This window comes from Nyctereutes procyonoides, unplaced genomic scaffold (assembly GCF_905146905.1).
Source record: "Nyctereutes procyonoides isolate TBG_1078 unplaced genomic scaffold, NYPRO_anot_genome, whole genome shotgun sequence".
NCBI classification, from domain to species: domain Eukaryota; kingdom Metazoa; phylum Chordata; class Mammalia; order Carnivora; family Canidae; genus Nyctereutes; species Nyctereutes procyonoides.
In genome coordinates, this window is record NW_026575132.1 from 12,142,510 (window position 1) to 12,158,865 (window position 16,356).

General features: G+C 37.7%; 1 protein-coding gene and 1 pseudogene across 2 annotated transcripts in view; both read left to right on the top strand.

Annotated features, from left to right (window-relative positions):
- LOC129522884 (cytochrome P450 20A1) overlaps positions 1–14,794 on the top strand; it is a 67,611-nt gene extending 52,817 nt beyond the window's left edge. For both annotated transcript variants that reach the window (XM_055345397.1, XM_055345396.1), the window contains 2 exons: positions 7,065–7,154; positions 7,300–14,794. In XM_055345397.1, coding sequence (XP_055201372.1) covers positions 7,065–7,154; positions 7,300–7,450 — 241 coding nt within the window. In that variant the 3' untranslated portion in view covers positions 7,451–14,794. The remainder of the gene's footprint in view (positions 1–7,064; positions 7,155–7,299) is intronic.
- LOC129522885 (60S ribosomal protein L37-like) lies at positions 5,761–7,043 on the top strand (annotated as a pseudogene).
- Positions 14,795–16,356: the final 1,562 nt, after the last annotated feature.

Genomic DNA, 16,356 nt, shown 5'->3' on the forward strand with positions numbered 1-16,356 from the left:
ATAGTTTAGTGCACATTTAGTTTTGCAAGAAACTGCCAGGCTGTTTTTCAGAGATTCTCACCAGCAGTGCTTGAGAGATTCTTCTTCTCTACAGCCTCAGTAGCACTGACTACTATCACTGATTTGTTTTGTTTTTTTGTTTGTTTGTTTCCGCTGTTCTAATAGGTGGTAGTATTTCATTAGTTTTTATAAGTTTTCTTTTTGAGTAACTGACATTAACATATTCTCCCTATAGAAAAAATGTCTGGATATGATTTATTTAATAAAAAGAAATGATAGAGGGGTGTCTGGTTGGTTCAGTCAGTTCAGTGTCCAACTCTTGATTTTGGTTCAGGTTATGATCTCAGGGTTGTGAGATCAAGCCCTTCATTGGGCTCTGCACTCTGCTTGAGATTCTCTCCTTTTACCTATCCCCCTGGTCTTGCTGTCTTTTTCTCTCTTAAATAAATAAATCTTAAAAATAAAAAGAAATGATAGAAATACATTATTACTATTACCACATTGGCAGTGTTTCAGAGCAAGAAAACATGGGTCAAGTTCTATGATTTAAGTAGATAATAATGTAAATATTACTCTATAGTATATTATGAAATATTATCACATTTAAAAACCAGACTAACATATAAAATTCTCAACTGAAAAGAATGAAGGCAAGTATCAGAAACCTCAGTATGGACTGAGACCAAATGGTGATATAGCAGGCTCCTGAATTTCCTTCCTTTCATGGCACACTCAGTGTTGCTCTGCATGGAACAGTTACCTTTTAGAGAAATCCAGAAGCTAGCTGAGTGTCTTATCACATTGGGCAAATGAGAAAATATGCATACTGAAATGTGTAGAAGGGATGCCTGGGTGGCTTAGCAGTTGAGCGTCTGCCTTTGGCTCAGGAGGTGATCCTGGAGTCCAGGGATCAAGTTCCGCATTGGGCTTCCTGCATGCAGCCTGCTTCTCCCTCTGCCTATGTCTCTGCTTCTCTCTCTGTGTGTCTCTCATGAATAAATAATAGATAGATAGATAGATAGATAGATAGATAGATAGATAGATAGAAAGAAATGTGTAGGAAAGGCTGAGACACACTCTTACCATAAACCCACTCCCAGCACAGTGCCATTTAATTGAGAGGAAGACCCCAACTGCCAGCTTCTCCCTGAGAATCAAAAGGTTTGGACTGTACAGTTACTGCCCCAAATTGAAGACTCCCACCCAAAATATGGGTTTCTAAAATACTTAACTCTAAAAGCTAACAGGGCTTGTGTTCACAAGTCCCACAGGCTTATAGAAAACAAAGAAGCACTTCTTTATTTTTTTTTATAAATCTTTTTTTTAAGATTTATTTATTTATTTATCTATCTATCTATCTATCTATCTATTTATTTATTTATTTATCTATGAATGATAGAGAAAGAGAGAAAGAGGCAGAGACACAGGAGTAGGGAGAAGCAGGCTCCATGCACTGGGAGCCCGATGTGGGATTCGATCCCGGGTCTCCAGGATCGCGCCCTGGGCCAAAGGCAGGCGCTAAACCGCTGAGCCACCCAGGGATCCCCAAGAAGCAGTTCTTAATGGTGTATGATGGGAACACAAACACTTCCTGTGGCTTTTGCCCCAGGTCTCAGCAAAAGGGGAACAGGCAAAAACTCTTCCTGGAAGGAGGTTCCTGCATATTTTAGAAGCTGCTGCCTGAGGGGCCAACTTCTAGTCAGCACACATCTCCTTGTAATGACCATGGTCCTCCCTGAAGCCTGGGGGAGTCAGTAGGCATGATCTTCATCCAATTTACTCCAAAATAAAACTAAGCAACTCCCTTGTGTACACATCTAGGATCCCAATTTTATAGCTGCTATCTGAGGGACATGTCCCAAATTACCTAACTCTGGTAGCCAGGGGATCTTGTATTCATAAGTATCACAAGACAGTAGCAAACAAAGAAGTGGTTGTTAAGGGACTGCTGGGTGGCTCAACGGTTGAGCATCTGCCTTTGGCTCACGGGATCCAGGATGGAGTCCCGCATCGAGCTCCCTGCGGGAAGCCTGCTTCTTCCTCTACCTATATCTCTGCCTCTTTCTCTGTGTCTCTTATGAATAAATAAATAGATCTTAAGAAAAAAAAAGTACTTGTTAATAGGCATGCATGTACTTACTGTGGCTACCCTCCAATGTTCAATTCAAAGGGGGCAGGCAAATGCCCATCTTCCAGTCTTTCTCAGGGAGGGATTTGATTGCTTCCACATTAACAAAGTATGATCCCTATCAAAGTATGAATAGTATTTTACACAGTACTAGAACAAATAATGTAAAAATTTGTATGAAATGATAAAAGACCTCTGATAGCCAAAGAACATCACTCAACATAATAAAGGCCATATATGACAAACCCACAGCCAACATCACCCTCAGTGGTAAAGAGCTGAAAGCTTTCCCTCTAAGATCAAGAACAAGACAGAGATGTTCAGTCTCATCACTTTTATTCAACATAGTAACGGAAGTCCTCGCCACAGCAGTCAAACAAGAAAAAAAAATAAAAGGCATCCAAATTGGTAAGGAAGAAGTAAAATTCTCACTTTTTTGTACATAACATATTACATATAGAAAATCCTATACACTCCATCAGAGAACCATTAGAGCTAATAAATGAGTTTAGTAGTTTCAGTATACAAATTTAATATACAGAAATCTGTAGCATTTCTATATACTAATAACAAACTAGCAAAAAGAGAAATTAAGAAAACAATCCCATTTACAATTACCAAAAAAAAAAAAAAATCCCAAAATTTAGGAATAAATTTAACCAAGGAGTGAAGGACCTATACTCTGGAAACTATAAGACACTGATGAAAGAAATTGAAGGTGACACATATAAATAGAAAGGTATACCAGTGCCTGGGTGGTTCTTGATTTTGGCTTAGGTTCATCCATATTGTGTAAATACCAGGATTTCCTTCTTTTTTTATGGCCCAGGGATACCAATAAACATGAGAGTACAGATATTTCTTCATGATAATGACAGTTTCCTTTGAATATATATGTAGAAGTGGCATTGCTAGATCATATGGTAGTTTTGTTTTTAATTTCTTGAGGAATCTCAATACTATTTTCCCTTGTGGCTGTCAGGTACATTCACACCACCATTGTACAAGAATTCCCTTTTGGGGCACCTGAGTGGCTCAGTTGGTTGGGTGCCTACCTTCAGCTTGGGTCATGACCCCAGCGTCCTGGGATCAAACCCTGCATTGGGCTCCCTGCTCAACAGGGAATCTGCTTCTCCCTCTCTCTCTTCTCCTTCCCCCTGCTTGTGCTCTCACTCACGTGCCCTCTCTCTCTCAAATAAATAAATAAATAATCTTTAAAAAACAAAACAAAACAGACTTCCCTTTTATCCACATCCTTGCCAGCATTTGTCCTCTCTTATCTTTTTGATAACAGTCATCGTGGGACGCCTGGGTGGCTCAGTGGTTGGGCGCCTGCCTTCGGCTCAGTTGTGATCCCGCGATTAAGTCACGCATCGGGCTCCCTGCAGGGGGCCTGCTTCTCCCTCTGCCTATGTCTCTGCCTCTTTCTCTCTCTATGTCTTTCATAAATAAATAAATAAATAAATCTTAAAAAAATATATATGCCAACAGTTGTTACATGGATAAAGAAGAAGTGAATATTCCATTATACATGTGTGTATAACTATATATAGACAACATAGTGAAACTTTGAGCTATGAAAAAGAAGGAAATTCTATTTGTGCAACATGGATGAACATGGAGGTCATTATACTAAGTGAAAAAAGCCAGAGAACTGCATTGTAGCACTTATGTGTGTAATCTGGGAGAAGGAAAAAAAGAGTCAAACACACAGAAACAATAGAGTGGTCCTTGCCAGGGGCTAGGAGTAAGGGTAAGAGAAATAGGGAGCTGCTGATAAAAGGGTACAAACTCTTAGTTATAAGATGAGTAAGGTCTTTGGATTTTATTTGTCAAATATACTTCAGTAAAGCTGAAAAAAACAAAATTCCTTGGTATTTAGGATTAAACTTTTTATTTTGGCTTTCATTTCATTCTTAATCCTAAAACTGTGAGATGTTTTTGGCTGTTGTTATTGTTTTTATTTATTTTGGGAGGAGGGCAGAAGGGGAGGGAGAAAGAATCTTAAGCAGAGACTACCCTGGGCATAGAGCCCAACATGGAATCTGAAGCAGAACCCTGCACTGAGCACAGAGCTCAACACTGGGTTCAAATCCATGAACAGGAGATCATGACCTAAGTTAAAACCAAGAGTCAGACACTTAACCAACTGAACAATCCAGGCACCCCAAATGTGAGGTGTTTTGTAAAATAATTGGAAAAATCAAGTTTGATTCTTTTGTAATATAAAATATATAGTTACCTTTGGGTAAAATTTAAGGTCTCAATTTTCAAGATAGTTTATAAAAGGAAAAACCTGGCTGGCTCAGTTGGAAGAGCATGCAACTCTTGATCTTGGGTTTGTAAGCTTAAGCCCCCACTTTGGGTGTAGAGATTACTTAATTTTTTTTTTTAAGATTTATTTATTTATTTTAGAGAAGAGAGAGCGAGTGAGGAAGTGGGCGGCAGAGGAGAGAAAGACTCCTCCCTAAGTATGGAGCCTGACACAGGGCCTGATCCCAGGAACCATGAGATCATGACCTGTGCCAAAAACAAAAGGTGGATGCTCAATTGACTGAGCCACCGAGGAGCCCCAAGATTACTTAATTTTTTTAAATTTTATTTTATTTACTTTAAGCCCTACATGCAATGTGGGGCTTGAACTCAATGACCTTGATATCAAGAGTTGGATGGTTCACCAGCCAAGCCATCCAGTTGCCTCAGAGATTACTTAAATAAATAAAAACTTAAAAGAGAAATTATTTGATATAGTTTTTATGTGGACTATACTGAAAATCTAGTATATTCCAGTAGTGAAAGACAATTTACATTTTGTAAAAAGAAAAATGAGGGCAGCCTGGGTGGCTGAGCAGTTTAGCACTGCCTTCAGTCCAGGGCGTGGTCGTAGAGACCTGGGATCGAGTCCCACGTCAGGCTTCCTGCGTGGAGCCTGCTTCTCCCTCTGCCTGTATCTCTGCCTCTCTCTGTGTCTCTCATGAATAAATAAATAAAATATTTAAAAAAAATAATAAAAGAAAAGAAAAATGAGGGGTGCCTAAGTGGCTCAGTGGTTGAGCCTCTGCCTTTGGCCCAGGGCGTGATCCCAGAGTCGCAGGATCGAGTCCCACGTTGGGCTCTCGGCATGGAGCCTGCTTCTCCTCCCTCTTCCTGTGTCTCTGCCTCTCTCTCTGTTTATCTTGTGAATAAATAAATAAATAATCTTAAAAAAAAGAAAAGAAAAAGAAAAATGAAGCAGAATTCTTTTTTTTTTTTTTTTTCTCATGGCACGGTTTAAATCTTTTAACATTTGGTTTTGAGAGGAATTTTTATGTTCCATAGTGGGTGAGTTTTTTTTGTTTCTATATATCCTATTTCATCAGTGACTTTTTATAGAATAAAATTCTGTACAATAGGGATCCCTGGGTGGCGCAGCGGTTTGGCGCCTGCCTTTGGCCCAGGGTGCGATCCTGGAGACCTGGGATCGAATCCCACGTCGGGCTCCCGGTGCATGGAGCCTGCTTCTCCCTCTGCCTGTGTCTCTGCCTCTGTGTGTGTGTGTGTGTGTGTGTGTGTGTGTGTGTGTGACTATCATAAATAAAAATAAAAATTAAAAAAATAAAATAAAATTCTGTACAATAAAAAAAACCCTTCCTCTTTGGGGTCTGCCGCGGAAACAAGATGACGAAGGGGACCTCATGGTTCGGAAAGCGTCGCAACAAGACGCACACGTTGTGCCGCCGCTGTGGCTCTAAGGCCTACCGCCTTCATTAGCCCACCTGCGGCAAGTGTGGCTACCCTGCCAAGCGGAAGAGGAAGTATAACCGGAGTGCCAAGGCTAAAAGACGGAGTACCACTGAGACCGGTCGAATGAGGCACCTAAAAATTGTATACCGCAGGTTCAGGCATGGATTCCGTGAAGGAACGACACCGAAGCCCAAGAGGGCAGCTGTTGCAGCATCCAGTTCATCTTAAGGATTTCAACGATTAGTCAAAATAAACGTTCTGGTTTTAAAAAGTAAAAAAAAAAAAAAAAAAAAAAAAAAAACCTTCTTAGGGACACCTGGGTGGCTCAGTGGTTGAGCATCTGCCTTTGGCTCAGAGTGTGATCCCGGGACCCCGAGATCGAGTCCTGCATCGGGCTCGCCACGGCAAGCCTGCTTCTCCCTCTGCCTTTATTTTCTGCCTCTCTTTCTGTGTTTCTAATGAATAAATAAATAAAATCTTTTAAAAGCAAAACAAAAAAAGCCCTTCTAGCCTCTTCATTCCCCACTTACTAGTAAGTCTGAAGGTAAATATAATTGATGAATATAATTTTAAGTCTGGTGTATCCAGTTTTAGGAAATACATTTTAATTGAAGAGGCAGTGTAAAATGCTTTACATATTGATGAGATGGTCTCATATAACAGATGTTTTGAACACTCTTAAATTTAAATATTCATTATGTGATTTTGTATGATTTATCCTTATATCTCATAAAATGATGCACACCCATGTTACAGTTTCATTCCTTGCTGGTTCCAGAGAAATATGTTTTCTATTGTTTAGAAATAATAAATTAAGCAGAAAGAAGCTAAATATATGTTTAATAGTTTGAGAACATAATAGGTGAATTTTATTAAATATTTTTACTTATTTATTTTAGAGTGTGCATGTGTGCAGGGGAGGGGAAGGAAGAGGCAGAGGGAGAGGGAGGGAAAGAATCTCAAACTGAGATTCAGTTTCAGCTGAGCACTGAGCCTGAAGCAGGGCTCAATCCCATGACCCTGAGATCATGAGCTGAAATCAAGAGTCAGTTTAATCAACTAAGTTGCCTCTAATGGTGAAATTTAAATACAATTGTGACAGCAGTTTTTATTTTCAGTACTTTCCAGACTTTATTAGATAACTATGTTTTTATAGTACAAATATGTAATATGGCAATGGAGTTCTGTTGTGATTTACCCCAAATCTTTTTAGATTTGATCCAGACCGGTTTGATGATGAATCGATGATGAAAACTTTCTCCTTGCTTGGATTCTCAGGCATGCAGGAATGCCCCGAGTTGAGGTAAGTGATAGAGAAAGCAAAGTGAAAGGAAAGATGCCAGACTTTATACTTAGAATTTTGATGACTGCTGATGAGAATGAGCAGTCTATATAATTAAAGTGTTATTGTTAATCTTTAGTAACCAGTCGACTTTCTTCCTGACTAGGTTTGCATATATGGTGGCCACAGTTCTTCTGAGTGTACTGGTGAGGAGGCTGCACCTACTTTCCGTGGAGGGACAACTTATTGAAACTAAGTATGAACTGGTAACATCATCCAAGGAAGAAACTTGGATCACTGTCTCAAAGAGATATTAAAATTTTATATGTTTAACTTTCTGAAGGAAAATGATGGTTTAGAAAATCTATATTGAATCTTTTTATAAACCAAGTAATACTATACCTACTCATACGTCATTATGTAAATTTGGATTTTTGTATATCAGATTTTCTTAATGCATGATATACATTTATACTTATTGCATCAATATAATGATGGTTCTAACAGGAAGCTCTCTATTTTAATTTTTGTTTAATCACTTTCTGTTTTTTAGTTTTTGTTTTGTTTTATCACTTTCTATGCCATTATCTTCATATTATTTTTCTTAGTTTGATCTCTAATTTTCTTGAAGAGAGACATTATTTTGCACACTTTGGGGAATCATGTTTTCTGAATATTCATAAAAGGAAAACATCCCAACTTCTTTTCATACTTTACATCACTTTAAAGAGGGAAAACAAGGACTTTCCATAATTTTATTTCTTGAATTAACATGTTTATTTTCTGAGTATAAATTAGTTTAAGTTTAATCATTGTTATTAGGTTGAGTGACCTACCTTGTACTTGCCTACTTTTATGCCTCCCAGATAATAGTGTTCATTTCATGACTTATACAAAGCTCATAATTTTGAATGGTTCTGAGTCGTTTGGAAACTCCTGAATGTGTTTTGAAGTGCCACCTAAGTGACAAACTAAGATTGAGGCTTGTCTTACCTTCTGTTTTGCCGGAAATTTTAGTAGCACTATATTGCTTAACCAATTCTCATTTGTGGGAAAAACTGAATCCCTAATTTGTTGTTATTATGTCATATAATGAACTTAATGATTATGAAACAAGAAAGCACCAACTAAAAACCAAAACCAAATTTTAAAAAAAGAAAACAAACATTACAAAACATATGACAGGGATAATATCCATATGATATCCATATGATATCTAAATAGCTTGTATAAGTTGGTAAGAAAACATAATAGATAAATGGTCAAAAGACATAAACAGCTTTTAGAGGAGGAAGTAGCAATTCAACCTTTAGGAATGAAGGTCAGTCTCACTAGTAAGCAAAGAAATATTGGGGCTATGTTAAAAATATTTTAAGTGGCTTTGAAAATTTACACCTTGTATTGATAAGTTTTATATTTAGTACTTTTTATTGATAACACTGTAGTTTAGTCCACTTTTTTTGGTTACATTGTTCTTGAGGAACTTTTTTTTTTTAAGACAACAACTGGAGGAAATATGCCAAGTGCAGATAGAGAGGAAAGGGAGAAAAATGATAACTGTTTGCAAGTGGGTTTATTTTTGACATTGCTCAATTCCTCTTGTAATTTTAGTTTCAAGACTACCCTAGTTATTGAGTTATTTTATGCTGTGTTTATGGTCAGATAGGATTTAACATTTAAAACTAGTTAGGAGTGGTTAAAATAGAATTTAAGAAATTAGATGCAGCTTTTATATCTGACGAAAATAGTTAATTTATGGAATAATTTAAATTCTAAAACTTTAAGTAAAATGTATTCTTAGTTCTCAGCAACATGTTATTTCAAAAAGGCACACTGTTAAATTCCCTCCTATCATTTTGTATGGTTTTGTGTATATAGAGCATCTTCCTTTATTATCCAAGTACCTTAATTGGTTTAGAAACTGGCAGTGGAAAGTTAGAGTAGGCAATTGATATGTAGACCAAGTGTCCGTAAAATCAGATGAGATGAGGAGAATTTTAAAGCAAGTGAGACCTGATCAGCAATGATAAAGGGAAAAATAGGGCAGCTGAACAGAGAGTGAGGGAATTGGCATATTGCCAACATATAAGCCAATGTATAATTACTAATAATGATTTGAATTAAGGAAAATAAAAGAATCAGGTAAATAAGCAAATTTTATCAGTGGTTATGTGACTAACTTAAAACATTACACATAAATTATCTTCTAGTGGATTTTAAAAAATAAAAATACTGTTAACCATGTATAAGTTTATCCATTCACTGTTGTTCTTACTCGGCCCTTTATATTTATCAAATGACTAAAATTGCATACCCTCAGTGTCAGTAATGTCTTGTAGCAGGACTCCTAAGTTTTGTAGCTTTTTGGGTTTTTTAAAACTACTTCTTATCTGATTTTGATCTGCATTCTTTTTGACTATTGAGAAGTTTATTGTTAAAAACACCAGCATAGGACACCTGAGTGCTTCAGTTAAGCATTTGACTCTTGATTTCAGCTCAGCTGGTGATCTCAGGGTCCTGAGATCAAACCCCAGGTCAGGCTTCATGCTGGACATGGAACCTGCTTAAGATTCTCTCTCTCCCACTCCTTCCTTCCTCCCTGTCTTTTTCTTTCTCTCTCCTTCCCTTAAAAAAAAAAAAAAAAAAAAAGATTATGGAAAGAAAGGGCTCTTCCACACTTTGTGCTAATAAAATTCAAGGCAGAATTGATTCTGTGCATGTGTTTGGGAAAAATGACAAACTCGCATGCTGTTTTATCTGGCCCACAAATGTGCAGTTCCATTTTTTTTATATAAGTAGATTCTATCTTATTTATAGACCCTATGTAAAAATGTATTTGTCTTGTTTATCTTAAAATAGTTTATATTTTAAAACAAAATGTTATATTTTTTTGTCATGAAAATTATATAGGTTTGCTGTAGAAAAATTTTGGAAATACAGAAACACAAAAATAGGAAACAGACTCACCTGTAGTCCCACTACTTGGAGTTAGCCAGTCATAAATTTCTGGGGTAGCTGCTTCTGCTCTCTTTTATATCCACTTACAATTTTTAGACAGATTATATATAATGTTCTCTACATGTACTATCTTTTTAAAATTATTTTTATTTATTTATTCATAAGAGACACAGAGAGAGAAGCAGAGACACAGGCAGAGGGAGAAGCAGGCTCCTTAAAAAAAAAAAAAAAAAGCAGGCTCCTTGAGGGGAGCCTGACATAGGAGGACTTGATCCGTGGATTCCAGGACCACACCCTGGGCTGAAGGCGGTGCTAAACCGCTGAGCCACCCAGGCTGCCCTCTACATGTACTATCTTATGAACAAGTAGCATTTTCTACAATTGGAACATTAATATCCTTCTCACTCAGAAAGTAAGCACAGATTTTCATCATTTCTTTTTCTCTCCTCTTCCCCTTTGCAAGTATTGTTATTCCTTTCAATACTGAAAATGGCTTTACTTCCTCCTCCATTTATCAAAACAGTAATTTATATATTGGTACATCTGAGTTGCTAAGGCATAGAATAGTCTAGGTGTTACAATGAGCATTTAAGAAATGAAATTACTCTTAAAAAATGTTATTTATTTATTTATGTATTTGAGAGAGAGCAATTGAGAGAGCACAAGCAGGGGGAACAGCAAAAGGAAAGGGAGAAGCAGACTCCCCACTGAGCAGGGAGCTTGCTGCAGGGCTTGATCCCAGGACCCCGGGATCATGACCTGAGTTGACAGCAGAGGCTTAACTTACTGAGCAACCCAGGTGCCCCTGAAATTACTCTTCTATCCTAAGAAAATTATAATTAAATTCAGATTGAGGTGGCATTTCAGCTTTTAGGAAGAAATCTTAAAAGAGTCTCTATTGTTGTTTTTGGACTCTGGGGCAAACAGATTAAGATTCTTCTCTTGAAGCCATCTTCATTTTTTTCTCCAGATCCATGAAAAGTGCTGTTAACCTATAAAATGTACTTTTTTCACATGTGGTTATATTGACAGATTGAAAACTGTTTAAACAATTCTAATGAGTCTCTAAAACTGAGGGCATGGGCCAGTAAATATCATGGAGTAAGTAAGGTTAGTAGTTATGAGAGGATAGCTTGTGAGAGAAATGGACACTATTTTCAAGGGCAGGTTTATATAATATCAACAAATTGATACTAGTGACCTTATTTCTCTCCTCAGCCAGTCCTATGCCTGTTTCCTAAGTACTAAGACCAATGATTAAGGTAGAAAGGGAGAAGGGGGGTGGGGGTGGGTGGGTAGGTAGGACAACAAAGCAGTTACTGTTACTACAGAAGTCAGAGGAAATCAGCACAGCCAGAAAGGCTTAGTACAATGTTGCTTTGAGGCACTGTGTGTGCCTTCCACTGATAAAAAGGAGTGAGACTGAATTTACAGCAAGAGTTAAGCTCAAGTAGGAAGGGGAGTGGAAGGAGCATTTGTTATAAACCAAATACTTTATATACCTTTCTTTAGTCCTTTAGAGCATGGTTTTTCATTTCTGCTGGAAAAAATACTATAAATGAATATAGGCATATAGTTGCTAAGAAATAGAAAGTAAATGATCTAAATTTCAAATTAGTATCTTCAGTGGGGTTTATTGACGTATTTTGTTATTTAAGGGGGAATCAAGCTATAGTTTCCAATGATGTAGTGTTCATAATAGTTAAAGAAACTGACTAAAAAGGGTATTGTAAAAGCAGTACTAAAAGAAATCTTAAAGAAAACTGATGCTACCAACTCAGCCATATCTATAATTGATTAAATTTTTTTCTGTTTCCACATACATATATTTTTACACATTGCCATCATAACAGTATGGTTTGCTTTTCACTTAATGAATTTTAAACATTTTCCTTTGTTACTTTTATAAGGGCTTTGGGGAATAGATTTTAGGGGGTAAGAAGGGGAATAGACTTAAACTAAAATTAAAATAAATAAGATAAAAATCCTTGAATTAAGCACTACATTTATTTTGATGACACTGAGTGACTGAATGGATAATTGTAAAACTGGAGTTGGAAACCATTTTTTAAAACATCCAGGCGATAAACAAAGGGGCAGGAAGGACATTCCTCTTCCATTCAACTCCCTTGTGTAATCGATTTACAGTTTGGGGCTTTCTAGAAACTGGGAATGCATCTTGTTATAGCATGTAATAAAATGTCACGAGCAAATAATATCCTGTTTGGTAATTAAAAAAAAACCCCACAATTGTATTAATATCTGAAATACTTGCAAATTCTTGTTATAATTTTTAACACAGGATAGTAGGAAACAAAATTTTACTTGACCATTTTAAGTATGTTATAAAGTTGTAAAGATTGCCAAAAAGGCAGTCGGGGGATCCCTGGGTGGCTCAGTGGTTTGTCACATGCCTTTGGCCCAGGGCATGATCCTGGAGTCTTGGGATCAAGTCCCACGTCAGGCTTCCTGCATGGAGCCTGCTTCTCCCTCTGCCTGTGTCTCTGCCTCTCTCTCTCTCTCTCTCTCTCTCTCTCTCTCTCTCTCTCTCTCTCTCTCATGAATAAATAAATATTAAAAAAAAGGCAATCAGTATTTTTGAAGAAATGATTGAAATCTTTGTTGAGGTTTTCTGTGCATGTAGAATAAAGTAAAGGTGATTACTAAATAGTTGAGTTTTCTAGGTAGCCAAACTACCTCTAATGCTAGTAGAACTTTGTGATATGCTAAATATCCCATGACTAGACATATTTAAAATGTTTTGTGGACATCTTTTTGGTGGTGCCTATACTAGGTATGAACATAGATTTATAATGATTTTTCTGTCATTATACAAAATGTCAACCAAAATAGTTGGGTAAGCAAGTAGTCCTTTCTTCCTTCTATATCTTATCATTAAACCAGGAAATCTTTAAGGAACACAGTTTTTTTAAAAATTAGGTTAGCGAGAGCATTATTTCCTAAAGTATGTTTCATGGAACACTGTCTTGTGATATTCTGAGGAAAAGGTAACTTAATCATACTCACTCTCAGATTCTCTATATTTTTTCTCAGATATTTAGAATACATATTGATGTATCAGAAGTGCTGAGAAGTTCATCTGTAGAGAAACTTATTTTAACTGACATAACCCTGAATGTTCCTAATTTTTTTAAAGATTTTTATTTATTCATGAGAGACAGAGAGAGAGAGAGAGAGAGAGAGAGGCAGAGAGAGAAGCAGGCTCCATGCAGGAAGCCTGATGTGGGATTCAATCCCAGGACTCCAGGATCACTCCCTGAGCCAAAAGCAGACGATCAACTGCTGAGCCACCCAGGCATCCCTTCCTAATGTTTTTGATGTAGGTTCCCCTTTTTTCAGTTTCACCTTTTATTCTGTAAAACCACTATTTCATGGAATGAGTCTTCTGAAGAACAGAACCCTTTTTGTCCAACATGACCTAGAGACAAATAGTAGTCTTAAGGAATGTCTGTCTTGGCTGGTTCCTTAAACTATGTGTGGTCCAGAGGCTCTCTAGCTTAGGAACAACTATAGTCTTAGAACCAAACCACCTGAATTCTATATTCTTTATTTGGAGAGAGAGGGAAAGAGAGAAGGAGGAGAAGGGGCAGATGGAAAGGGAGAAGCAGACTCCCTGCTGAGCAGGGAGCCCTGACATAGGGCTCAGTTCTGGGACTCCAGGATCATGACTTGAGCCAAAGGCAGACACTTAACTGAGCCACCCAGGTGCCGTTCTGAATTCCATATTCTCTCACTCCCTTGTCTCTACCTCTTTTCCCTGTGAGAGTACAGCACCCAGTAGCTCTGCTGATTCTCCCTTACACTGCAGTCCTGACTTATATTCCCATCCAAAGACATGAGACTTATTTTAGTCTGGAAACAGTTTTTTATTGAGCATGCCAAGTCTTAGACTAGGCAGTGGAAATGTAACAATGAACAAAACAGACATGACATTAGAACTGTGTTCTCTCTTTTCTGTGCTCTACCTCAGGATAGGCAACCCTAAAATCTCGACATCCTAGAGCTTAACCTTCTAGCATCTAGCACTCAGCTCTCTAGGTCCTGGCTTTTGAAAGTAGCTCAAGGATCCTTTAGGTTAGCAGCTTAAAGGGACATACATAGGAAAGAACTTCTAGATGATTACATGACACTTGGAAGGCTTCATTCAGTTACAGGCTGTAGGGAGGGAAGAACAGGAACTATTAGATGGCAAACCATGATTTTTGCTATTTTTCGTTATGAGCAAGAGAAGAATCTAGGGGTCTTATCAAGTAAAACCGTCAACATTGATGCTAAAAGGAATACTGTAGAACTTTCAGGGTGAGATGAAACTATACTAAGAATCGGTTTGACTCGCCGGGACACCTGCACCCCGATGTTTCTAGCAGCCATGTCCACAATAGCCAAACTGTGGAAGGAGCCTCGGTGTCCATCGAAAGATGAATGGATAAAGAAGATGTGGTTTATGTATACAATGGAATATTACTCAGCCATTAGAAATGACAAATACCCACCATTTGCTTCAACGTGGATGGAACTGGAGGGTATTATGCTGAGTGAAGTAAGTCAATCGGAGAAAGACAAACAGTGTATGTTCTCATTCATTTGGGGAATATGAATAATAGTGAAAGGGAATATAAGGGAAGGGAGAAGAAATGTGTGGGAAATATCAGAAAGGGACACAGAACATAAAGACTCCTAACTTTGGGAAACGAACTAGGGGTGGTGGAGGGGGAGGAGGGCGGGGGGTGGGGGTGAATGGGTGACAGGCACTGAGGGGGACACTTGACGGGATGAGCACTGGGTGTTATTCTGTATGTTGGTAAATTGAACACCAATAAAAATTAATTTATTAAAAAAAAGAATCGGTTTGACTAGATTAAGGAACAATATTTATTGTAGTCATCTGTGAATTGTTGCTTAAATATACGGCAGCACTAGGTGTGTTCCACTTTCATGATTTGTTGCTTGTGTTGCAAGGCCATCAGCTAATAGAGAATTGATGTTGAGAGCTTAAAAGAGCCTTGTAGAGATTATATGGCATGGCCTGCTTACAATTTTAAATTTTAGACGGAGAAGCCTAGGGCTTCTGGAACCAGGAAGATTATTGGTCTTTTACTTTGGATTTTTTTCTTATATCCTTCTGAAAATATGTGTTTAAGTATGCTGCTATTATATTCAAAGGATTTTGTTAAGCTTTCAAGGAGGTGTAGCTTCAGAAGGAATTGGAAAATTTTTTAAAAAATATTCTTGATACAGAACCTTTGAGGGAGATGCAAATGTGTTTTGAATGTTAAATTTACTTACATTTAAAAATACATATCTTCAAGTAAAGTTGCCATGACAACCTTTCTTAATGTGTGTATAAATTTTATGTCTGTCTCTTTGAGGTTTTCATCTTTCCCAGTATAGGGTTTAATCACAAGAATTGGGCACTGTGGTGTATTTCTATATGCATGGTGCCCTGTGGAAATTCTATAATTTTGGAAGATGCAAATCAAGCAATAGGGCAGTTCTGTAGCATAAAAGTCCCACCAGGATGAATGTCTTCTTGTTCTCTCCATCATCAGAGATCTGGTTTCAAACCCAGGTGAAATTTTGGATTGAAGTCGAACCATGCATCTGTTAGGAGTTTCAGTTTTTTCTTATTTTGGAGATTTAAGGAGAGTCTTAGGGAGTATGGGAAAATCTGGGCCAAATATTTTGGTTAACCCCCAAACTGATCCAGTCTCCCTGAAATTATCTAAATATAAACCACAGTTGATATCATAGGTCAACTTAGAACCACAAGAGACTTCTCTACAACGGCCAGGCATGTGCCCAGAGACACCTTAGAAGCTCCTTCTGGCCTAAACTCCAATCCAGCACCGCTAGACAGATACCATTAATAGACCTTTTTACTTGCTTTTATCCTATTTAGGATACTCTTGACTCTCAGCCTCTATTTTGCACATGAAGGGCCAAGAAAAGAAAAGTAGGATTTTGAAGAAGATAAGTTTAGGAGGAAGGAATTCTCATCCTTAATTTAGGAAATGTGCATTTATTAAGTAGAGGAATAAGGGAGTAGTTCCCACTGTCTTTTCATAACAGTAACTATGACTTTTTCTTAAGAATTCTTAATCTTGAAGCACCTGGGTGGCTTAGTCATTTGGGTGTCTGCCTTTGGCTTGGATCGTCATCTTGGGGCCCTGAGATCAGGCCCCACAGCAGTTTCTCTCTGCTCAGTGGGGAGTCTGCTTCTCCCTTTCACTCTCCTTCTGTCCTG